The sequence below is a fragment of the Dipodomys ordii genome, unplaced genomic scaffold, assembly GCF_000151885.1.
Source record: "Dipodomys ordii isolate 6190 unplaced genomic scaffold, Dord_2.0 Scaffold48, whole genome shotgun sequence".
Lineage (NCBI taxonomy): Eukaryota > Metazoa > Chordata > Mammalia > Rodentia > Heteromyidae > Dipodomys > Dipodomys ordii.
In genome coordinates, this window is record NW_012267264.1 from 8,599,007 (window position 1) to 8,623,914 (window position 24,908).

Consider the following 24,908-nt stretch of genomic DNA (forward strand, 5'->3'; position numbering starts at 1 on the left):
TATAGACACTGCTGTTTCTGCCATGTTAAATGATAATAATTGGCTTTCTATTGAAGAGCAAGCTATGACTCTACCTGTTCTCAGACACTATATCCCTAAACAGCATTAAGGTTGAAAATTTCCTGAAGACATCCAGACAGGAAGATTCCTTTTACAAAGTGACCCGTCTCCACCTAGATTTCTTTCTTTCTTTCTTTCTTTCTTTCTTTCTTTCTTTCTTTCTTTCTTTCTTTCTTTCTTTCTTTCTTTCTTTCTTTTTGGGGGGGTCCAGTCATGGGGCCTGAACTCTGAGCCTGGGCACTGTTCCTCAGCTCTTCAGCTCAAGAATAGTGCTCTACCACTTGAGCCACAGTGCCACTTCCGGCTTTATTCTTTTTGCTTATGTGGTGCTGAGGAATCGAACCCAGGACCTCATGCATGCAAGGTGAGCGCTCTACCACTGAGCCACCTTCCCAGCCCTCCTCCTAGATTTCTTGAAACACTGGATTCCAGGATGGAATAATATGTAAAATTGATCCAAGAGTTTTTAATTTATCAAAATATCCTTTATCTACACACAAAGATACTTCCTGGAACAAAATAGTCTCACCTATCAGACATCGACCTGTCCACTATGCAAAGTAAGAACTGTAAAGAAACAGTATTGACAGTGGTTGTTTCTGGATGTTATACTACCAGGGACTTGTATTCTACTTCTTTTTACTTCTTCGCACTTTTCAAAATTTCTTTGATGAAATGCACTGCAATCACAACAATTATAAAACAAAGTAGGCACTGGGAAATAAAAGTAAAAAGCATCTGGAAGAGACAAAATACAGCTACCATGCTGAACCTCCTATGGAAAAGAACTGGAATCACGGTGTGTATGGTTATAATGTATCAGTTCTCCATAAGAATGATTTTCTCATGTTTCATACTAAATAAAAGACTTCAAACACCTAATGCATAAAGCTAATCTCTCAATACTGTTTTTTGATCTTTTGGAAATCTGGGAACAATTAGAAGATAATTCCACCCAAGTGTACAACTTTTTTCTCTTGGAAACATAGTATCTTTGCCTGAAGTCTCTTCTTGGTTTACCAACAGGTCGAGCAATATCATAATGTCATTTTCCATGGCCCGGAAGGAAGCTTGCAAGACTACATAGCATATCAGCTTGCACTCTGCATGAAGGTATTTATTGCTTTCAGACCATCTCCTTTCCTTTGCAAACTAGAAATCATGTAGAACTAAGTCCTCTGTTTTCTGACCACAGCATAGACAAATGGCTGCAGGATTTGCTTGTGAAATAGTGAGAGCAGAAGTGGATGCTGGTTTCTCCAAGGAGCAGCTCATAGATCTGTTCATCAGTAGCGGTAAGATCACTCCAGTGAACTGAATTTGATTACTCAACAACATGCCCTTCTGTGATACCATTGAAAGAAAATACGTGTCATTTTATGGGATTATGCTTGAGTCAGATGAATTTCTCAGTTATTCTAGTAGCCATGCGATGAAAATTGAGAACCCAAGTAACACTTGCAAAAAACCAATTGCTATACCACATCATTTGCATTTTCTTTCTCCCCCCATCTTTTGTATAAACTCTTTAAGTGTCAAGAGCACTTTGTAGCCTGAACCAGTGGAGATGTACCTAACCAACGGAGAGGTAATGGTAAGAGTTCACCCTGGTAGGGCTACATATTGCATCTTTCATGTTTTCCAGAACTACTGGTACATGATTACAACCAATTGAAGTTTGTTTTTCAAAAATTCCCTACAACTGATGCAGCCCTTATGGCTGCACCTGCCATGAATTGCTTTCTTCCTCCTCAGCATTGATATGAATTGATGGTTAGTACATCATATGTATCATTTAATTAATTTCCACAACAGCTTTATGCAAGTAGGTATCATTGTTCTTATTTCAGAGGTGAAGACCTGGGCACAGAGGGCTTCCCTGATTTACCACGACTGTTATATAGCAGGAGAAAAAGAATTAAACATGTTTATTAATATAATTTATCCAGGAGTTCGCTATCTTAGGTTCCAAAGCCTGATTTTTTTAAGCTTTACCACAAGTGGAGTTGGCATAAGCCCCATGGAATAAGCATCACTAAGCACTGTGTGAAACACAGAACTGAAATGGGCCAGATTTCAGTGTATAAGAGCTTAAGCTGCAGAGAGAACTAGGGAAGGTAAGGGAGGCAGTTTCAAGATTGGAGGATGAGTTGAGGCATTGAAATTCTCTTTCAAGTAAAGGGTAGGAATTCTTATCGTCTTTGGAACATAGTATGGAGGCTAGAGGAACTGTAAACTAGATTTAGAAAATAGAAATTATCTGCAGGTCCTCAGATCTTAGCCTCCAGAGTAGGTAGAATTATAGAAATGAGGCACCAGCATCCAGCCATGATTTTCTTCTTAATATGTTGTATGTGACAGTATTCTGTCATAAATGTATCATTAGTTAGAGTTGTAATTACTTCACTTTCATATCTCCTTGACAAATACGTTCCTGTTTATTTGCCTATTGCATTGTCAATGGATGTTCTGTCTGGGATCAATTAGGGAATTCGAGGTGACAGATCATTGTATCTTTAACTGTATTAGGAGATGTGCAACAGTCTGCCAGTCTTTACAAGTTACAGGCAATTTCACAGCATATCCACCATACCATGTCTAACACTTTGTGTGTTCTTTTGATTTTTTTTGCCAGTTTATGTAAGTTTTTTGTAAAAATTCTTAACCTTAATTTCCTTTCTGACCACAGCTTGTCTGATCCCAGTGAAACAATCTCCTGTCAAGAAGAAAATCATCATCATTTTAGAGAATTTAGAAAAATCTTCATTATCTGAGTTATTGGGGGACTTTCTGGCACCTCTTGAAAACCGCAGCACTGAAAGCCCGTGTGCTTTTCAGAAAGGTAAAGACAGTGGAGAAAGCAGATAGAGAAGCTTCTCTCTGTGCTACCTTCTCATCTGTTCCCCAGAGTGGTTATACATGGTGTTGCTCTCTATTTAAATTGCATTTGTGCCACAATATTACTTACTGAGCGGGGACCACGGCCTTGTCATTTCAGGAAATGGAGCATCGGAATGTTACTACTTTCATGAGAACTGCTTTTTGTTGGGCACCATTGCCAAGGCTTGTCTGCAGGGCTCGGACCTGCTGGTGCAGCAGCATTTCCGCTGGGTTCAGCTGCGTTGGGACTGTGAGCCCATGCAAGGACTGCTGCACAGGTTCTTACGAAAGAAAGTGGTGACCAAGGTAACCAACAGAACCTTCAGTCTGTTGTCTGGAGAGCAGGGGAGGTTTGAGTGATCTAGAATTCTAGGTTTCTATGACTATTCAAGGGTTCCATAAGACATGATGAATGTGGGACTCACGACAATTTCTAGGTGAGAACACTGTAAGTAGATCTTACTGCTATTGTCAGTAAGTAATATTAACATGTACAAGCCATCATTCCTTTTGAATGGTAGTTAAGTACAAGAAAAAGTGAATAGAATCTATTTTTGTTATTTACCGTTCCCAAGGAATCTAAAGCTCTAAATGCTTTCGAAAGTTAGCTAGGAAAATGAATCACTATCTTAAGGAAAGTTCACTTATTCCTTAAAGTCTCTGGAGTAGTATCCATCTCCTTGGGCAGTGATGCCCCATCTACTGTATTATAGCGTCCTGGTGATTTTGAAAAGTTAGAATTCTTTGTCTTTTTATTTTGCCTCAACAAGGAAAAAAGTCTTCCTCTGCATAAAAGGGTGCAGGATTTGAAAGCAAGCACCGAATTTTTTTTTGTCTTTTGACAGGTGTTCATGAATACTAATAGTTTCTAGTGATTTTCCTCACAAAATAATCAGAAACATATTATTGAATCTCCTAAGTAATAATAATGTAATGCTGAAGGAATTTAACACATTAGCATTTAACTTAATAATCTAAAATTGGACCACAAGCTGAGTGCCAAGTAGGTTTAAAATAACAGACCCTGGCTAAGTTATTACTTCTCTGTATCTTTTTCTCCTGATAAATAAAATGGGGGTAAAAATGCCTACCTCGAACATATGGTAATGATTAAGTGCAAAAAAGTTCTATCACATAAAACCAAGTACATACCCAACAGTATACTACTAAACTTCAAGTATCTCAAGTAGAGGTAAAAATCAGATTTGTGTTTAAAGTTTTAAGATTTTACATTTTTAACTTTAAAAGCAAAAGGCAAGCTGCATTGTTCTAAGCCAAATCCCTGTGCTCCACTCCTGTCTCTAGTTCAGAGGTCAGCTTCCCTCACCCTGTGACCCTGTGTGCAAGATTGTCGACTGGGTTCTGTCTGTCTGGCGTCAGCTCAACTCCTGCCTGGCACGCTTGGGCACATCGGAAGCACTCCTGGGACCAAAGTACTTCCTGTCTTGTCCTGTAGTTCCAGGACATGCCCAAGCAACAGTGAAGTAAGTGCCGCTTTCTGGTCTTTGCACATTTGGGATGTTTGAGAGTGGAGAATTGGAGCAGACTGCCTGTGACATCTCATATCATTAGCACTGGATGCTGGCCTCCACTCCTGCTATCCTGGAGGCTGACCAGGACATGTCAGTTATATACTTACATCCAAAGCCAGGTATTTTTGCTAATAGCCATGTAGCAGTGTGTCCTGTGTTTAAAACAAACAAACAAACAAAAGCAGTAATGGATAGCTTTCTGTGCAGTCTTTTTGCAAAATCCCATAAGAGAATTTGCATTATTTTATGCCCATCATCCCCCTCATCCATTACCACAGCCCCCTCCCCCAAATAAAAACAGCATTCAACTGAAAAACTGAAAATTTTCATCCTCTATTGGTCCTGAGGTACTATGTTTTCCTTTGAAATTAGTTGTGAGATAAAGCTAGTGAATTCAAACAATCAGTAAGAATTGGAAAGGAGATAAAGTTGTTGCCAATCCAGTTTAATAAAGATCCTAAAATTAACTACTGAATCAGCTTCTGTACTTTCTGGCACCCTGGCAGAAATATATTTTGGAAAGATGCATATAATCTGTCTTCACTATGGTAAGAAAAACCAACAGTAAATTTAAGAGAAGAGGAAGGAAAAGCTATTTTATGAAATAGAAACAGCATTTTTTGTGCGACAGTACTGGAACTTGAATTTAAGATTAGCTGTCCTATATCCTTTTTGCTCAAATCTTAACAGAATTTCCTGCTTTGGCTGGATTTGAGCTGTGATCCTTAGATCTCAGCCTCCTGCATAGGTAAGATTATAGGCATGAACCACTAGTACCCTGCAGAAATAGTACCTTCTTACCAAAACCCAGAAATACCTTTATTGATTTAATTACTGTTCTTTTTAATTAAGTTTTCGTTTTTTGTTTTTTTGCATCCAGAATCTCAAGTTTCATAGAAACCAGTTTGAGCCTTTCCCATGTGGAATGGAGTCTTGAATAAGAACTTTGGAGGCTATGAGATTTTTGCCATTTGCTGACCAGTTGTCATCTATAGTTTGCAGTGCTGGGTTAAAAGCCAGAACTTTATCCAAGCACAGCATATGTGTGTGTGTGTGTGTGTGTGTGTGTGTGTGTGTGTGTGTGTGTATTATATGTATGTATTATATATGTGAAGTATATATTTACATATATTTACAGCATATATATATATATATATGAAGTCTATATTTACATAGGCTTCTGTTAAGTCCTAAAGGAGACACCTAGGGGCTCAAGTAATCTGGGGTTTGCATCATAGTTGTGAACACCCTACCTTAGTCTTCTACAGAGGAATTCTGGCTACTCTGTCCACTCTTTTTCCTGGAAAGAAATTTTACCATTATTTACCTGGTCTGGAAACAAATCCGTCCCCTTGCTTCTGAAGTAGACACTATCTCCTTTCCCAATATTTCACACAAAATGTGCAGAGCTATAATTTTGAGTCTGTATGGTGTGTGGTAGTCTTATTTTATTTCTTGAATTATTTCCCATTAGTCATTAACAGGGAAGCTTAGAACAGATTAATACTTTGGTAGTTTTTAACAACACTTCAAATGTTATAGCTTTATCTAATAGCTCTGAAAACATTCCTATCTTGGGAAATGTGTTTTTGTTTCTGAAGTCTTTAATCATATATATTAAAACTATTTCTTTTTGTGGTGCTGAGTATTGCACCCAGATCCTATGCATTAAAGCTCTACCACCACCCTATTGCAATATTGTAATAAAGTGTACTCTTTTCTTTTTTAATTGAAATTTTTTATAAACAGTTGAGTATCATCTAGTATAGTTATTTACAAATTTATAGGCGAATTTTACCTTCCACATGAGGGAAATATGCAATCTTTGTTTCTCTGGGAATGACTTATTTTTTGGGGGGGGGTCTGGTTGTGGGGCCTGAACTCTGGGTCTGGGCGCTGTCCCTCAGCTCTTCAGCTCAAGGTTAGTGCTCTACTACTTGAGCCACAGCGCCACTTCCAGCTTTTTTCTTTTTGCTTATGTGGTGCTGAGGACTCGAACCCAGGGCCTCATGCATGCAAGGCAAGCACTCTACCACTGAGCCACCTTCCCAGCCCCGGAATGACTTATTTAATATAATTTGTTCCAACTCTTTCCCTGTCTTTACTGTGCCATATCTTTTTTGCTCAAATCTCACAGAATTTCCTGCCCTGACTGGATGAGCTGTGATCCTCAGATCTCAGCCTCTTGCATAGATAAGATTATAGGCATGAGTATATGACACAGTATGATTCTTTCTAATGGAAGAGAAAATTCCATTGTGTATATTTACCACATTTTCTTGATCCATTTGTCCAATGAGGGACATCTGGGATGATTGCATACCTTGCCTATGATGAAATGTACTGTAAGGAACATGGTTATACTGACGGCTTTATTGTATCCTGGTTTATAATCTTTTGGATAAATGCCCAGAAGTGAAATTGCTAGATCAGAGTGTAGCTCTATGTTCATTTTTTTAAGGAACTCCATACTGCTTTACAGAGTGGTTGAATAAGCATATAATCCCACAAGCAGTGTATTAGGGTTCCCTTTTGGCCAAATCTTCACCACCATCTGTTATTTCTTTGTTTTTTTTTCTTTTGATAATGGATATTCTAACTGAGGTAAGGTTTAATCTAAGTGTTGAGATTTGCATCTCCTTTTTAGCCAGAGATGTTGAGCATTTCTTCATTTTCCTATAGGTCATTTTTATTTCTTCTTCTAAGAAGACTCTTTTTAGCTCATTAGCTTATTTATTAATTATGTTGTTGGTTCTTTGAGAATTTAATATTTTTAAGTTCTCTGTGTATTCTGGATATTAGGCCATTGTCTAAGGTATAGTTGGAAAAAAACCTTCTGTAGGCTGCCTTTTTAGCTTGTTGGGGAGGCCTTTTGCCATGCAGAAACATTAGTTTGGTAAATTCCATTTCTCCCATTTTGAATTTTTGTGCTTCTAAGAATGTTTTTATGTTTTTACCTGTGCCAGAGTCCTAATGTCTCTCTTACTTCTTTTTGTAATAGTCTCATGGCTTGAGATTTTGATCCATTTTGATTTGATGCTGATACAAGTTAATAGATAAGGATGTAGTTTCAGTTTTTGCATGTGTATATTGTTTTCCCAGCACCATTTGTTGAAGAGGCTTATCTTTCTTCCAGCCTATATTTTTGGCTCCCTTATCAAATTATAGATGGCAATAGGCCTGTGGATTTCTTTCTGGGTCTTCAATTCTGTTCCATTGGTCTTGGTCCTGTTTTGTGCCAGTACTGTAGCTCTGTAGAAGGATTTGAAGTTTGATCTTCGTATACCTTCAGCACTACTTTTGCTGCTCATGATTGCTTTTGTGATTCAGGGACATAAGAACTTTTTTATTGGTTTCTCTCTCATTGAAGAATGGGCATTGCATGTAGATATCTTTGGGCAGTACTGCCATGTTCAAGATACTAATTCTGCCAATCCAGAAAATGGAAGGTCTTTCCACTTCCTTAAGTCTTCCTCAGTTTCCTTTTTCAAATTTTCATAGTTTCCACTGTAGAGGTCCTCCATAAAAGTATGATCTTTTCTTAAAGGAACTTTAATTGTCATTGAGTGTTCCAAATTTGTGTTACAGTCCCATGGCTTTCAGTTGCTAATTCAGTGCACCTTAAGCAATAGTCTGATCCCCTTTTGCAGAGTTGAACCTACTCCTACACACGTGAGCCTTGCCTTGAGACAGATTTAATTTGCCAGATATATAACTTAACTTCAGAAATAATAAGTGACATGCATGTGTCTTCCTAAAGAAATGAGATAAATGTGTATAAAATATTTAAATGTGGATTTATGGAAATCTTACTTTTTTCTAGACTCCTGTCTTTTATTTATTTACTTTTCTTTCCATATTTGTAATTACGCATTTATTTGTTCTGGAAATATTTATAAGCATTGATTCCATAGTCAAGAGAGATACGCAAACTATTAGCTTCATTTGAAATAATACTGATCTTGAGACAAATTCAAACTTGAAGTAGCCTACTTAAAGAAAAAACACACACACACTTTGCCCTTAGTCTTCAGACTTGTCACTTTGTAAAGTTATGTGGCATTTCTAAGAGACCTGCTCCTGATGGTGAATTGCCCCTCTCTTGCAAGGTGGATGTCTAAGCTGTGGAATGCTGTGATTGCACCCAGAGTTCAGGAAGCAATACTGTCGAGAGCCTGTGTGAAGAGACAGCCTGGTCCTGTGCAGGCAGCTGCTAAAAAGCACCCTAGCCAAGGCCAGCAGGCCGTGGTTAAAGCCGCACTCAGCATCTTGCTCAATAAAGCTGTTCTGCACGGCTGTCCCCTCCCAAGAGCAGGTACGTGGGTTCATGCATGAAGAGAGGAATTCACACCCTTATGTAACACTCCATGGAATTTGTTCTTAGGGAGTTCTCTTGCATCTCTAGAGAAATTAATGAACATTTCACAACATTGCTCCAGAACTCACTCTCAGCTTTTCATTACTGACTCATGTTTGGATTCTGACCTCTACGTAAGGTTTACACCAGTTCACGAAACCACAGCCTGGATATCAAGCTTTTATTTATTTATATTTTAATTCATTTCTCTGCAAAGTGGAAATGTATTTCTCTCTAGTCTATGTAGCAGCATTAATCTCTCCATTCTGGGTAAAATGTGATCTGTGTTGGTTTCAGAGCTAGAGCAGCATACAGCTGACTTCAAAGGAGGAAATTTCCCTTTATCCATTGTTTCAAGTTACAGCAAAAAGAAAGGAGAGAGCGGGGCTTGGAGAAAGGTGAACACCAGCCCTCGCAAGAAGCCAGGCCGTTTCCCTTCACCTACCTGGAGCAAGCCGGACCTGAGCCAGGAAGGTAAAGGGATGGGTGCTCCAATCCAATTTCTGAATGCAGGTGGGCTTTTATTTTTATCATAAAAGAAGTTGTTCAATGCATGTTTTCATGGAATAAACAAACTCTGATATTCCCAAACAATGTTTATGTATTTTTCCAAAAATGCTTAGGAGCCCTTGATCTAAAAACATACTATTTTCATACTAGACTTCCAAAATTAAATTTATCTTTGCCTTGTTTTTTTAAATTAACTTGTTTTTTATGTCCATGATCAAATTTATGGAGTTAAATCATTGTGCCTTGGCATAGTTCACTCCTTACACATTATTCCAAAGCGTTTTATTTTTTATTTTTGTTTGATACCAATAAAAAATACCTTTATCATTGAATCAACACAAAGGACGCCTACAATAGGTATTCCTTAAGATGCAGGCTACTGTAGAAGCTCATAAAGTTTGGCATAGACATGGCCCATTCTCTTTTTACCTGAAGCAGGAAGGCCAATGATTTTGAATCTCTAGCTTCCTAGGGTAGGATCAAGCTTAGCTGCTTAGCTAGTAAGTAAAGGGAAGTCAATAGTTTCTGCTTCCAGACAATGTGGGGAAAAAGTATGGGTAGAGAAACTAGTACAGCCGTGGTCTTTAGTGAGCAGTTTTTAATAAGGTTATATTGGATTCAATTCCCTTTACAAAAACTGATTTTTTACCTTTTCAGGAACTTTTTTTGTGTGTGAGAATACCGTACAGAGGAGTTACACTTACATGGGCACGATAACGAGTACATTTCTTATCAAGAATTGTTGCCTCCTCTTTGTTTCCCCTTCCTATCCCTTCCCATACTCCCCCCACCCCCCACCAAAGTTATAAAGTTTGTTTTTCGACATAACAACTTGTACATCTCATTGTTGCAATGGGCCCACCTGTATCCCTGGTTAAACGATTTGTTTTTTCCCTTCCCCTCCACAAATTATACCAACATCAAATACAGTGAAAGCATGGTTATACCGTGGGGGAGGGACATATAAAGCAACAAAGAAATCATCTTATAAATGTGTTAGAAACAATTGCATGAAAGGGAAAAAAAACAAAAAAATTGAATACTTATCTTGGGGTTCATTCCCCTAACATCAACTTATCTGACCTTTTCTGCTTGACTCAGACATATACTAGTTACTGCAAATAAGGGAAACAATGGGACCTGTGTTTCTTTGGGCCTGGCTTACTTCACTTAATACAATTTTTCCATGTCTTTCCATTTCCTAACGAATGGAACTTTTTATAATGCTGAGGATTAAACCCAAGACCTAGAGCAATCTCAGCAAGCACTGTACCACTGAGCTACTTCTCAAACCTGAAACCATTCTTTGGGGGAAATTTGTACCAGCCACATTAATACAGTTTTAGAATTCGCTCAGAAGTAATTGAATATTTATTGTGTTCTTAAAGTTTGAAGTATGTATTATAGAAACATTTTTTGAGTGAGTGGTTTAACAAGGTTTCTTGTGCCTTTTTGAGTATAAGCTAGTGACAAATATCTGGTGTATGGACTAATATACACACACCTGTGTACCTGGTTGAGTATATATAACTGATGTATATCAATATACTTGTTAAAACTGTATTGCCTGATATATCCTATTTCCTTTTTCTTAAGTGGATCACAATTTGCAGTTTGAAAAATTTTGATATAATTTCTGTGGCTCCTTAATACTGTTCATATTCTCTCTCTCTCTCTCTCTCTCTCTCTCTCTCTCTCTCTCTCTCTCTCTCTCCACCTCTCTCCATCCATCCACCCTCTCTTTTTTCTTTATTTTTCCAGTACTTGGGTTTAAACTAGAGCATCATACTTGTGCTTAGCCAGCATTCTACTATTTCAAGCACACTTCCAGCCAACCTTTGCATACTGTATTTTAGAGATGGAGTCTTGTTGATTTTTCTTCCCAGGATGGCTTTGAGTCACAGTTCTCTGGACATCAGTCTCCTGAGTAGTTACAAGTCGTTATATGGAAAAACGAACTTTACAACTTTGGTGGGTGGGGGGAGGAGGGTTGGGGAGGAGGAGGATAGGAAGGGATGGGAAGGGGAAACAAAGGAGGAGGCTACAATGCTTGATAAGAAATACTCATTATCTTGTCCATGTAATAGTAACCCCTCGGTACAGTATTTTCATAATAAAAAAGATCATAAACATAGCCACAAACACCCAACATATTTCATATTTAACAGGTCCACACCTCAAAAACTATACTTGATTACAGATCAAGTGATGTTGGGAGGCAAGAAAGGTAGAAAAAGAGATGTTTAGGGCATCAAAAGTCAGGCACTAAATTCCTTTTGAGGTATTTTGAGAATAAAGACCTAAATAAATAGGTCAACTATTGAGAAGAGGAATCATTGATAGAAGTAAAAGGTTAGGGCTCCAAGATTAACCTTACACAGTGTTATTTTCCTGAGTTCATCATAAATGTACATAAGGAAGTTAATCCCTGTCCTAACTGTACCAGTGTTAGATTCTTGCTAGAGCCATGGTCCTGAGAAACACCTTATCAAGTAGATGTTAATTCAAGAACAGCATAAAAGTATTGCAGTGTTGAATCTTTAAAATACATAGTTTAAGATGCACCATGACAGTGATCTGTTTTATTGAAAAGTCTGTTTTTAACAGGTATTAAAAATAAGACCACACCACAGCTGAATTGCAACCGGAACACTTCTCTGTCAAAGCAAAAGTAAGTTCTTCTTTTTAAATTTAATTTACAACAAACAGTAAAGATAAATCAAGTGACTTACTATGTCAAACATTTCATATTTTTCTTACATTTCTTCATGACATATTATGTTGTTAAGACTTTTTTTTAAAAAGCACAATTTGAGATCTAAAGGATGATTTGGTTATTCATAGAGTATAAGTGTTTGGGCACTGCCAGTTTGTTCCATAGTAGCCTCATGCATCCTATAACCCATCACTTGGCCAGTAACATTTATGTCCCCTTTCCCTGGTGTTCAGCATTACAGAAGAGGGGAAGGGAAGAAGAAAAGGGGGTGAGGGATAAAGGAAACTTCATGAATGTTACTTTCTGCCAGGTTCACTGATCAATCTGTTGCATACCATAGCCTAGATAATTTCTAAAATAACCTTAAGATATACAGGTAAAGATTCTCCATGGAGAAATGAACCTAGGTAAAAAGAACAATCTGACCTATGGCCATAAGCTAATAATAGGATACATCTAAGTTTGAAATTGGCACAGTGTTCCATGTGCTTTATGTCTATTTTATCTGGCTTGAGACAAAGAAAAAAGAAGGGAGGAGAAAGGAATTTCAAGTAATATATGTCCAAATAAATTTCTCTATGGAATAAAATTTTATCCAGTAAGAATTTTCAGTGGGATTTAGCAAAATCCTGGGGTGATTTATTAATAATGTTCTCATTTCTTGGTGTGAACTAGGTTGCTTTATTAAATGACATTTATGAAATACTTGAAAACAGTATTAAAAATTTTTACCCTGTCTCATACCAAATGCAAAGAAGGGGAAAAGTATAGCTGTCTAGATTTCCATCTTGGAAATGGGATTGTTACTCTCCCTTTAAAAAACTCTTTTCTGGGGCTGGGAAGGTGGCTTAGTGGTAGAGCGCTTCCCTTGCATGCACGAGGCCCTAGGTTCGATTCCTCAGCACCATATAAGCAAAAAGAACAAAGCCAGAAGCAGCACTGTAGCTCAAGTGGTAGAGCACTAGCCTTAAACTGAAGAGCTGAGGAACAGCACCCAGGCCCAGAGTTCAGGCCCCACGACCGGACCCAGAAAAATAAAAAATAAATAAAAAATAAAAACTCTTTTCTGAACTTTGTGTGGGACTGAAGAGCATGATCACTCATTGTTATTGATTTTGCATGACAGATTCTCTCTGGGTTCAGATGATGAAGCAGATCTTGTCAAGGAACTTCAGAGTATGTGCTCCAGCAAATCGGAATCTGACATAAGCAAGGTGAGCTGGATGCATGGCGAACACAGTATCTCACTTCACCCCGCACAGACTTAACATTTATGTAGGTGATGACACTGAAGTTAAAATTGTGTGTTGATTGCATTAGCACACCACACTGACATATTTGGACAGCCTTCTTTATTTATGTGGTGCTGGGATGGGACTTGGGGTCTTACATATGCTAGGCAAGTATTCTATCACTGAATGCTACCCAGTCCTTGTTTTGTTGGTTGTTTTGTGTGTTGTTTTTGTTGGTTGTGGGGCTTGAACTCTGGGCCTGTGTGCTGTTCCCTCAGCTCTTCAGCTCAAAGAAAGCACTCTACCACTTGAGCCACAGCACCACTTCTGGTTTTCTGGTGGTTTATTAGAGATAAGAGTCTCATGGACTTTCCTGCCCATGCTGGTTTTGAACCACAATCCTCAGATCTCAGCCTCCTGAGATGCTAGGATTACAGGCATGAGCCTCTGGCACCTGGCTTTGTTTTGTTTTTGAGACAGAGGTCTTGGTATGTAGCTCAGGCTATCCTTGAATTCCTGATCCTCCATCCTATCCATGGTTTCCCATAGTAGCTTTTAGTAGAAGGCTAAAGTTGAGTTTCCTCCCTCTCTACCACTTGAGCCACAATGTTTACTGTGAGTAATTGGAGATAAGTCTCATAGACTTTACTGTCCAAGCTGGCTTCAAACTGTGATCCTCAGATCTCAGTCTCCTGAGTAGCTAGGGTTACAGGTGTGAGCCACCAGTGCCCGGCGCCTCACACTTTCCTTATTATTAGCTTTGGCATGTGAACTATCAGCACGAGAGAACTGTAGCCAGCTTTGTGCCAGCTCAGGTTATAGACTGAGCGACAACACCTTTCTCTATAAATAAGAAAAAGAATGAGCCTGTATAATGCACATTGTCATGGTGTTTAAGCTGTGAAATTTGAGATCCAAATATGGAAACCAGTGACCCAAAATCTCAAAAGAAAACATTAATAGCATCAAGTTTAACCTGTTTCAGCACTCAGCTATCTACAGCAAGTTTGACCAGACTTTCTTAAACCTGGAAGGGAGGGATGTAGAGAGATAGTCGCAGCCTGCACAGGTTCCCCTGAAAGATTGTTAGACCCAAATACTTATAGTCACTAAAACAAAGTAGAATTGACCACTTACTTTAACCTTTCTGCAAGTGAACTGAAATTCTTAGAAGAGAAAAGGTAATGATTAAAATTTTGCACGTTGTATATCCTAGCTTTACTTGCCAAGTAACTTACTCTTTTTGTCCCTGGATAGTTCTTTTGTTGTTTTTTAGACTTTTTAAAAAATATAAACTCTTTCCTTATTTGTAAGGTAAGAAAAGACTTCAAGTCTCTCCTGTGAGCAGTGCAGGTTTGGGCAGTTTACACATACTCTTTGCTTTGTGGATTTTCCACTCTAGCTGTGTTCTGAGTGTGGTGCAGTATAGTTCCAGAGACCCAACTTGGTACATGGTATATTTTCCAGATTGCTGATTCTAGGGATGACTTAAGGAGTTTTGACAAATCAGCAAACAGCCCTGCGTTTTCAGCACCTGTTAATAATCCAAGCACGCCAGTGTCACAAAAGGTAAGTGTCCCTTTGTGTCTTTGTCTCCAAAATGGGACAAAGAAGGTTAGTTATAAAATTAATTTCACAAATCTTTCAGTAGGAATCATGAAGGTGTTTGCTTTGTTTTGAGGGTGACTTCTTTGGTGGCAGTAGGGTTTGAAATCAGGGCCTTGCACTTCCTAAGCAGGTGCTCTTCCTCTGGGCCAGGCCGGCAGCTCTCTTGTGCACTGATTATTATGAGATAGGGTCTTGCTGCTTTTTTTTGGCCAGGCAGGTACTTGAATGCCAGTTCACCTCTTCTACACTTCCTCTCATAGCTGAGATGACAGACATATGCCACCATGCCCAGCTTATTCATAGAGATGGAATATTGTGGAATTTACCTCCCGATCCTAACCTCCCATGTGATGGGCATGTGCCACTGTTCCTGGCTATTGGTAGAGAGGGGGTCTCCCACCTGGGTGCCCAAACTGCACTCAGATTGCTCTCCTTCTGATACCAGCTTTCCAAGTAACTAGGATTACAGATGTGAACCACTGGTGCCCAGCAAATTGCAAAATGATTTTTGAACCACATCAATGAAATCCATGAGAAATAAAGCTAAGATTGCTCATTAATAAGGATTAGAAAGATTGTTATTTAGATAACATTGAAATAATGAGATATATGTTTTTTTCTTTTTAATGGATTTGTTTTCTATGTAATAGTTTAATTTTATTTCAAACTTGGGGATGTCTTTTGGGGAGGTCTCTCTTTGCTTTGATTCTTACATGCCCAAAAGACTAATAGTGTTACTTTCTTTCATCTTAGTTTAAAATATTTTTTGGAATTTCTAAGATAGAGTGAACTTTGGAAAATTCATAGCAGAAGGCTTGAATAATAATAAGATGTTGCATATAAATTGAAATCACCTCTTTTTTTCCTGAATATCCTAAACTCCCCGAATGTGTGATACAACTCAGTGAAAGACTTTGTTTTAAAGACAAATCAGAAAGGCAAACAGGAGAGTCAAGAGTCGAGCAGATTCTATTAACCTTCAAAATTGCTTTCATGTCTGCAGCACCGGAGCATTGTCAATTGGTTAATAAATGGCAAGAGACGGCATGGCATGGTGTTCCTGAGGGAACAAAAAAGAGTGACATGGCTTCTCACTGCCCATTATTCGGTGAGGATGCAGATTTTAAAGAGGCTCTGGGTGATATGTGATTTGTTCACCAAGCCGTGTCGATTACCCTGCACATCCTGTGCTCATTCACTCCCGTGGCATCTTCCAAAGACGTGTGCACATGGTGTGAGGCAGTGGGGTGGAAGGAGCAGGATTGTAAAGTAATCATGGTGTGACTATTAAATTATTCATCTCTATCTCCCCGCACCTGCTATCTTGATGCTCATTAGACTTCAGTTGGAGTCAATTATATAGGAAACCGTGGGAACTGAGCATGTTGAAGGAAGAAAGCGATAGGAGGGATTTTTTAGGGCTAAGGTCTCTAATCAAACACGTAACATGATGAGCAGTGAAGAAAGCCATGACTTCCAGGCTCATTGCATCGTTTCCCTTCACCGTCCCAAACTGGGGAGAAATTAGAAACACACCACAATTTAAAGAACACTAAAGGAAGAATGACCTCCAGAAAGTGACCATGCAGTCATCACTGAACATTTTTGTCCGAAAATGCTTTTCTCAGAGGCTGGCCCTTTGCCATCTTTAAAGCTTCAGTTCTCATCTATATATAGTTACCTGCTCTGGGCTTTGGTTGATTAGCAACCAGAGCACAATGTGTTGGTCCCCTAGAACCATTTTCTTGTGGAAGCAGAGATCTGGGAATTGAGGACAAATGAGCTTTAAAGACAAAGTTCTCTTTGTGTTACCTGGACTCTTAAAAGCTATGGTTGTTCAAAGGAGCAGGTTGAGATGGGTGTTTAGGACAGCCACCCACTTGCCCCCTTTCTACCAATTGAAGATATTTTTCTCAGGACCTGCCAGCAGAGGGCAAAGTACTACTTATTTACAGGCTTGCTTTCTGCAAGCCATCAGGCTCTCTCCTTTTCTATCCTCCTGATAACTCAACTAGCATTTCTTGGTTCCATGCCCAGTTTCTTTTGATTTCAGGAAATAACCTTTTTATAGGTAAGAGCACTCTTGTTATTTGAAATAACCTTATCCTTCACAGCTAGAAGGCCAGAGTGCCTTCCTTAGCTAGGGTCAGCAGCCATCACTCTCCACCCTTTCCATGACCATCCTCTTCATCCAGTGTGACTCTTGACTGCCCTAACTGTGAGAGACTATAATTGAGCTTATTAACACAGAGCATAGTAGTCAACTTGTTTAATAAATGCTTTCATCTTATGTACATGAAAATGGATATCTTAAAGGAAAGCCAAAGGTTTTAATTTTATTGTCAAGGTGATTTTTTTTAAACTCCAATGCCTGGACCCTGTCCACTAGAGATTTTTATGTGATTGGTCTGAGGTGTAACCTGGACCTAGGGCTTCCCTTTAACCTCTGCCCTGTCCCCTGTTATTTTTCTCTTTTTCTTTTGTTCTCTTCTTTTTTTAGGAGAAGCAAAGCTTGTTAGGACAGCATTAAAGGAGCTCTTGCTGTTGTGCCTGTATGAATTGGCGACAGGTTTTTATGGGGTTAGTGGGAAATTTGTTGATTGGCTGTCTCCCTTTTGTGAGTCCTGTTTACAGGTTTTCTTTTCCACGTCGACTATGGTTTGAACTTTGAGTGCACGGGAGCAACTTGAGCACTCAGTTTTTACATCTGCATTCCATCTGGCCCATTTCCCAATCTTGGCTCATTTTTGCATTCCATTTGGCCCATTTCCTGTTCTTGGCTTACCTTCACATTCCACCTGGTCCTTCATGTTTCTCTGTCCACAATATGCCCATAAAATAAAGCTTTCTACACATACACCCCCACACACACAAATAAGCACACACATAATATGTCCATGCACCCACCCCACAAAAGAACAAAACCAATTTTAGTATTAATGGGGTGAACATGTGATCTTCTTGTAACTATTTCAAGCCAGGTAGGGTTGTAGTGATGTCACTGCTTATGCACTTGGGGCTCTGACAAAGGATTATGGACCCTGACTATTTCAAAGTTCCTTGGTGATGATGCACAGCCAGGAATTTGGGACCCACTATGAAATGAAGCTGTAATGTGTCAACCTCCTTATTTCCAAGCCCCTTTCTTTCTTTCCAAATGTGTCCTTAGAGCAGTGGATACATAATTTTCTACACAATGTTTCACATGTCATATACTCTTGCCACAGCGCTTTGTGCATTTTCTCACTGCTATCTTTTCATCATTCCTTGACCCCAGCACTCATTCTCCCCTTGACCTGTATAAGGATTGATCACTGTACCTATTTTCTTTTTTTCCTATCTCATCTAGAGAGATAATAGCATTCAGTATTGAATAAGTAAATTGCTGTAATTTAACAATAATTCTACAAGGCTAAATAATGAAAGACTATTTTAGGGCAGTGCCTTTCTGTATAGTTTTCCTTTGCATCTAACGTACATGACAACATTTTCAGTAAACGTATATGCTTAATGCATGTTAGTGCCTAAGAAGCATTAAGCACCCTTGACTCTCTCAGTCTCTGGATCTTTGGGGAAGATGCCTGGAAGCCCGGGCTTGGCTGCCAGGAAGTGCCAGGACCATTTCTGTTTCATGCAGGACACTCGGCCCAGTACTTTATCTGTTCTTGCATGCTCAGCCTTGAATAGCTCTGGCCTGAGAGCTTACCCATGTTCTCATCCACCTCATCATATTCTGTCCTCTCACACCTATAGAGGCCGACTCAACTGAGATATCCATAGTTTTAGCTCTTGTGGGTACTCGTTGGTATTGTTATTATGTGGACATTTCTCTGCCTATCAAATGATAGAGTAGGAAAGAGCATCCTGTGTGTCTCCCATCCTCCCCTGAACCTTAGTGCTAACCTTGTGGGAGTCAACAATAATGGTAAAATTACAGATTTTTTCATTTTATAAGACACTCTCTTTTTAGTTGTTTGGGAATGAAACCCTGGACCTTGTACATGCTAGGCAGATGTTCTACCTCTGAGCTGAAACCCCCACCCCACAGTGTAGTCTGCATGTATCAAATTTGCTGGTGTTTTAGATCAAAGTACATTTGAAGTTGGCTTACAAGGCCTTTAGGTAAGTTCCATTTTACAGACATAGAGTCATTTCTTACAAGGAAAAATGAAGTTGGATTGGTGCCTGTATTGTTTTCACAATTACATATTAGTGTGTGACTTTTTAACCTTTTGACTTGCCACAAACAATACAGTTATCTCTCACTTTCTTTCTGGCAACTTGAAAGGATTAGCTTCTTTAAAACAAAAGAAGAATATGCTTACTGAGTGTCATTTTCCACTTCACCCTTTTACCTACCATAAAATACAAATGGAGGTGACAAGGATCCATAGGTATTTATGTATCCTTTTTTCTTCTGCTTCCTTGAATGTAGTCAGTTGCAGCATAATATAGCTGTTTTGTGATTCTCTATAGAAGCAACTTTTGTCCAAACCATACTTTTACAGCTTGGCCTTCTTTCTTTCCTTTTCCCTGCAAATCGGTTTGCTCTGGATCCCATATCCATCCCTCTTTATTTTTAACTCATTATAACCTTGATGTTTGGGGAAAATAAGAGTGATCCATTTTCTAGACAAAAGGTATTTTTAGAGTTGTCCAGCTATCCCACCAATTTAGGATTATAGCTGATTCTAAAGATCTGGGGCCAGTAGATTTTTTTAATGATTTAGGGATGCTTTCATGGACACCTGCTGAGTTTCAAAGAATTATTTAAAGAATTATTAAATGCTTAGTGGACTTTAATAGATAGAAATGGAGGGAGGGGGTCATTTAGAGCTTAGTGACAGGCCCAGGAGTTTGAGCCTTAGTTAGACAGCAAGGTCGTAAATCATACCTTTCTTCACTGTTCACACCATGCAGCCATAATTCTCTGCTCATTTTTTCAGGCAACATTGGGTCAGGTAGACAGAGAGAGAGGCAGTTGTTAAATATGATTGAGGTTTCCTGCTCAACTGAGAGAACAGGATTGACCAGTAATGAGCCAAGAGGAAGGCTCAGTGAAATTGATAAAGTATATACTGGAAATGGGGATGAATTATGTTGACTACTGGGTAGAAATCCAGTTCTCAAGCTCCAAGATTAACAACGGCTACAGGTAGAATTCTGGGAACCTTTTGATGTTGATAGTTGAAACACAGAATGAGTAAGAGAAAGATGACCACTTGTATGAACAGAGAGGGCTGAGAACTGTGCTCTCTATCTATTCAGTCAGTTGAGCAAAAGCATGGTGGAGTTAAGGCTGGGGTTCTCAGTTATGGCTGTATGTCAGACTCATATAACATGACCATGCCACATATAGACCAGTTAAACCTAAATGTTTGTGGATCAGCCAGTCTTCCATTCCCAGTTGACTCTAGTGTTGTGGTCAATATTAAGGTCATCAGATTTCAGAGTCCTGGAAGAATGCAGCTAACAATTTCCATGAAAATCATATTAAGGATTTTGCCCATTACATTGTTTGGTACTGTTTGGTTGTATTCATTATTACTAGCCAAAATGGAAAATAATCAACACGTCAGAGGTAAACAGAGCAGTTCACTGAGGAGGCCTCTTAACCCATTTGCAGACCATCATGCAATATAGAGCAAAACACTGTGAGGCTGAGTGGGGAAATCTGAGTTTTTGTCCCAGTTTCCTCTCTCTGACTAAGGTAAGAGGACTAAATTATCTTACCTCGCCAGTTCTCAGATTCCTCTGAACAGAAGTGGGAGCGATTGTGACCCAGAGGATAGTGAAATACTCAATAAAATTAAAATGATAGTGTGTAATTTCCCAGTATGGAAACTTTGGAGTCATAGAGTTGCTAGGTAGGAGCCTTTCTTCACTAGCATGTAAGCTCCAGTAGGGTAGGGAAGTATCTTTCAAGTTTTCCACTAGAACATACTTACCTTGTTCAAAATACTCAGAAAGTATTGTTGAAATGCAGAAAAGTGACTGGTCCAAGTTAACTTGATGAACTGCATGTTAGCTTCTGTCACTATAACAAATACTCAAGAGAAACTCTTTGAAAGGAGGAATGATTGAAGTCATGGTTTCAGTTCACAGTTGGCTGGCTCTATTGTTTCTGGGACATGGTTAAGGCACAGCATCATGGTGGAAAGGCAGCCTAGAATTGAGCTGTTCATCTCATTTATGGTAGTCTCCAAGACAGAGCCTCCAATAACACACCCAATGACCTACTTTCTCTAACAAGGCCCTCCCTTAAAAGATGCCATCACATGAAATTGTGACTCTCTCAGTGAAATGATGAGGTCAGAGCCCTTCATGATGCAGCTACTTCTCCCTGATTGGATCCACCAACTAAAGACAAAGCCTTCCACACGTGAGCCTGTTGAGGGGGAGTCTTCATATGCAAATACTAATACATCAAATTTAGTAATTCCCTCAATCCTAGTTTTTTGCAATGTTTTTGTGGGTAAAGGGATTCTAGATTCATTAACACTTGGTTCACCACCATCTTTATTCATGAGACTCAGGAAAATCAAGCAGTAGATTGACTGGAATTTGTTACTTTTTTCTTTAATTCTTCCTGAATAAAATGTCTGTATAGGAGAAACTCCCATATTTGCTCAGAGAAAGAATGAGGACTGATCATAGGAATTGAGAGCAGTAGTGAATATATTCGCTTTCTCTTGTCCTACAGGAGGCAAGTCCTCGCAGCAGCCATCAAATTACCGAATGCAGCAACAGTAAATCAAAGACTGAGTTGGGTGTCTCGAGAGTTAAATCTTTTCTTCCTGTTCCTAGAAGTAAAATTGCCCAGTGTTCCCAGAACACTAAAAGAAGCAGCAGCAGCAGTAATACAAGGCAACTAGAAATCAACAACAATTCCAAAGAAGAGAATTGGAACCTACACAAACATGAACCAGTAGAAAAACCTAACAAATAGGCCTGCCTACAAGATTCTCACTAGTAACTTCTCTGTATATTTTACACAGAAACCAAGGGCAACAAAGTGTAAATACCTTCAAATGAATAAAATGTTTTCACTGTAATATAAAGTATGAGTGCGGGACCACTATTCAAACTTTTGTAAAGAATGTATTTATAACCCAACATTTTTTTAATTCTGTAGGACTGAACTTAAAAGTTATGGCAACTTTTTAAGTAGTTTTATAATAGAAACATTGTAATAGTTTTAAGCTAATATGTTCAGGGGTATTAAAATATAACCATCTGTGTACTGTATATCACTATGTGTACATATGTACATATGTATGTATATTTAAGGAAGTCCACAAATCATATTACATACATGTTATAAAATGGGTAAAACATTGGCTTAGATAACACATACCACCTATAATGGTGGTCTTCATTTTATGTTCCCCTGATGGGGAATAACTAGAATGGGGCAATAACCAATCATTTCTAAACTTTTTTTTCATTAAAAGCCATATTAAATATTTTGCCTGTTATATTCTAGTTTTACATTTTGGATCTTTTAGTAGTTACATTGCCATTTGGTTGCATTTGGTGTGTGTGTGTGTGTGTGTGTGTGTGCGCGCGCGCACGTGTGCTTATGGGTTTGCATTATGACTCTTGTAAAATACGAAATTATAATGCAATAAAAGTGTTATCTTTCTTACAGAAGTTTTGCATCTCCATGCATATTAAAAAATACCTGCATAGGGCTGGGAAGGTGGCTCAGTGGTAGAGCGCTTGCCTTGCATGCATGAGGCCCTTGATTCCTCAGCACCACATAAGCAAAAAGAAAAAAGCCGGAAGTGGCGCTGTGGCTCAAGTGGTAGAATGCTAGCCTTGAGCTGAAGAGCTGAGGGACAGCACCCAGGCCCAGAGTTCAGGCCCCACAACCGGACCCCCAAAAAAAAAACCTGCATAAAGACTTCAATAAATTCTGAGTTAACTCCCTCTTCACTGTTATTTCCCGTGGCACCACTTCTAGTAAAATTGGCATTTTCTGCAAGTGTTTATTCTAAAACTAATGATGAAATAACTTATTCAACACAATTAAGATTCTTTGGCATCACATGAACTTACTGGGTTAGTAAAATAATTTTATTCTTCTTTGTATGGCTCTTAGTAGTTCACCTATATAATAGATAATTTATATCCTCCCCACCGCTATATTCCAGATAGTATCACAAAACTTTGTGCTTATTAGAAATGTTTTCTTTTTCAGAAGTTTTTAGATAATGAAATTAAAAAAAAAGACAACCAGGTGCCAGTGGCTCACACCTGTAATCTTAGTACTCAGGAGAGTACTAGGAATACTAGAGTACTAGAGTACTCAGATTCAGAGGTCTAAGGTTTGAAATCAGTACTGAAAGAAATATTTACTATGTTCCATATCCAAAACCTCCAGTAAGAAACAGAGCTAGAGCTATGGCACTGGCCAAGAAAGGCAGCAGAATAAATGCAAGAACATGAGTTCAACCCCCTGTATCCCTAAAAGAAAAGGACTTAAGTGATGCTCCAGCAATAAAACACCCATCTTCTCCATAAATATCAAAAGAATAAGGAGCTTTTTGTAGTCTGTGGGTATTTAAAGCTCTCAGGGGGCAAGGTATATACTGAATGAAACCACAAAAATTTCTGCAAATATCAAAAAATATGAGCAGCAAAGATGTCACATAGGGTAAAAGATCCTTCCCACAATGTCCACACACAGCAGTCTTCCTCACTACAAAGCAAATCCTGGAGGAGGAGTATAGCTCCAGTCCCAGGCCGCAGGAAAGTGTGTAGTGGGCTGGAAGAATTAGAGCAAGGGGCACAGGTGGAGCAGAGTAAGAAATGGAAACAGGCTTAGGGTTGAACATAGTTGGACAAATATCTACTCTTCAGAAAGAACAAAACTGCAATCAAAGTTCAAGATGCAACACATTCAGATTCAGTTGCTTTCTGCCTTTTTCTCCTGCTTAATTGCAAGCACTTAGATTCTGAGTTGTTTGTAATAAATCATTGTTTCTATAGGCAGCTTTTCTAAAAATAAGTGTACATTAGCACAGCCAAGGATCAAAGTTGAGAAAATAGAACCAACTTTGGAAAGCACAGTTGTGATGCCCTTTTATAGTAACTGATCTATGCAGCTTTGATTTGTCAGTAAACGTCGACTTGTGTACTTATTATAACGGGATGGTAGGTAGCAAGACATCTGCAAGGTGCATTTATATCAAGAGTTTTTAAACAGGTGCTGAACTATCACTGCATGATTATGTCAATTTAGTGAGTCATAACTGTCACATAAAAAGTAGAACAGTATAGAATAGAACATGTCAAACTTCCCACTGTCAATAAAGAACTATTTGTGAAGTTTCTTTTTCCATTATGTAGATACACCGATGTATCTCCAGCTGATTAATGATGTAACTGTGGGTCATGGCCAAAAGTATTGATTGTCAAACCCATATAGCAGAAACTCTGGGCTTTGACTTTGTCTTTCTAAGACTTTGTCTTTCTATTTGATTTCTCCCTTGACTCTATCACATTTCAGTGAATATATTTGTGAACACTTGCATATCATCCAATGTATTTACCTACAGGTTTATAGGCAAGTTCTAGCAGCTTCCACATGAGGGAAGCATTCAGTCTTTGTCTCTCTAGGCCTGACTTATTTAATATAATTTGTTCCAAGATGTTCCCATCCTTTGCAAATTGCACAATATCATTCTTTTTATGATGAGCAAGTTCTCTTGTGTATATACATTACATTTTCCTGATCCATTTGTCCATTGAGGGACACCTGGCCCAGTTACATTGCATACCTTGTTTATGGTGAATAGTGTTGCAAGGTACATGGTTATACTGATGGCTTTATTGAATCCTTCAAAAAGCCAACATCTCAAGTGGGTTAATAAGCTAAACGGAGACCTTTTGGATGAATAAAAATGGCCAATAGGCACATGAAGAAATAAATACTCAACAGCTCTATCCATAAAGGAAATGCAAATCAAAACAATATTGCAATTCCACTTCTACACCACACCCATTAG

At 38.7% G+C, this 24,908-nt stretch overlaps 1 protein-coding gene across 2 annotated transcripts in view; it reads left to right on the forward strand.

Annotated features, from left to right (window-relative positions):
- Cttnbp2 (cortactin binding protein 2) overlaps positions 1–22,361 on the forward strand; it is a 122,474-nt gene extending 100,113 nt beyond the window's left edge. The window contains exons 13-23 of one of the 2 annotated variants that reach the window (XM_013019931.1): positions 1,087–1,173; positions 1,256–1,355; positions 2,750–2,902; positions 3,059–3,246; positions 4,246–4,424; positions 8,582–8,787; positions 9,127–9,303; positions 11,947–12,012; positions 13,139–13,269; positions 14,755–14,856; positions 21,599–22,361. In XM_013019931.1, the coding sequence (XP_012875385.1) occupies positions 1,087–1,173; positions 1,256–1,355; positions 2,750–2,902; positions 3,059–3,246; positions 4,246–4,424; positions 8,582–8,787; positions 9,127–9,303; positions 11,947–12,012; positions 13,139–13,269; positions 14,755–14,856; positions 21,599–21,844 (1,635 nt within the window). In that variant the 3' untranslated portion in view covers positions 21,845–22,361. The remainder of the gene's footprint in view (positions 1–1,086; positions 1,174–1,255; positions 1,356–2,749; positions 2,903–3,058; positions 3,247–4,245; positions 4,425–8,581; positions 8,788–9,126; positions 9,304–11,946; positions 12,013–13,138; positions 13,270–14,754; positions 14,857–21,598) is intronic. The other variant, XM_013019932.1, reaches the window with a different exon arrangement.
- Positions 22,362–24,908: the final 2,547 nt, after the last annotated feature.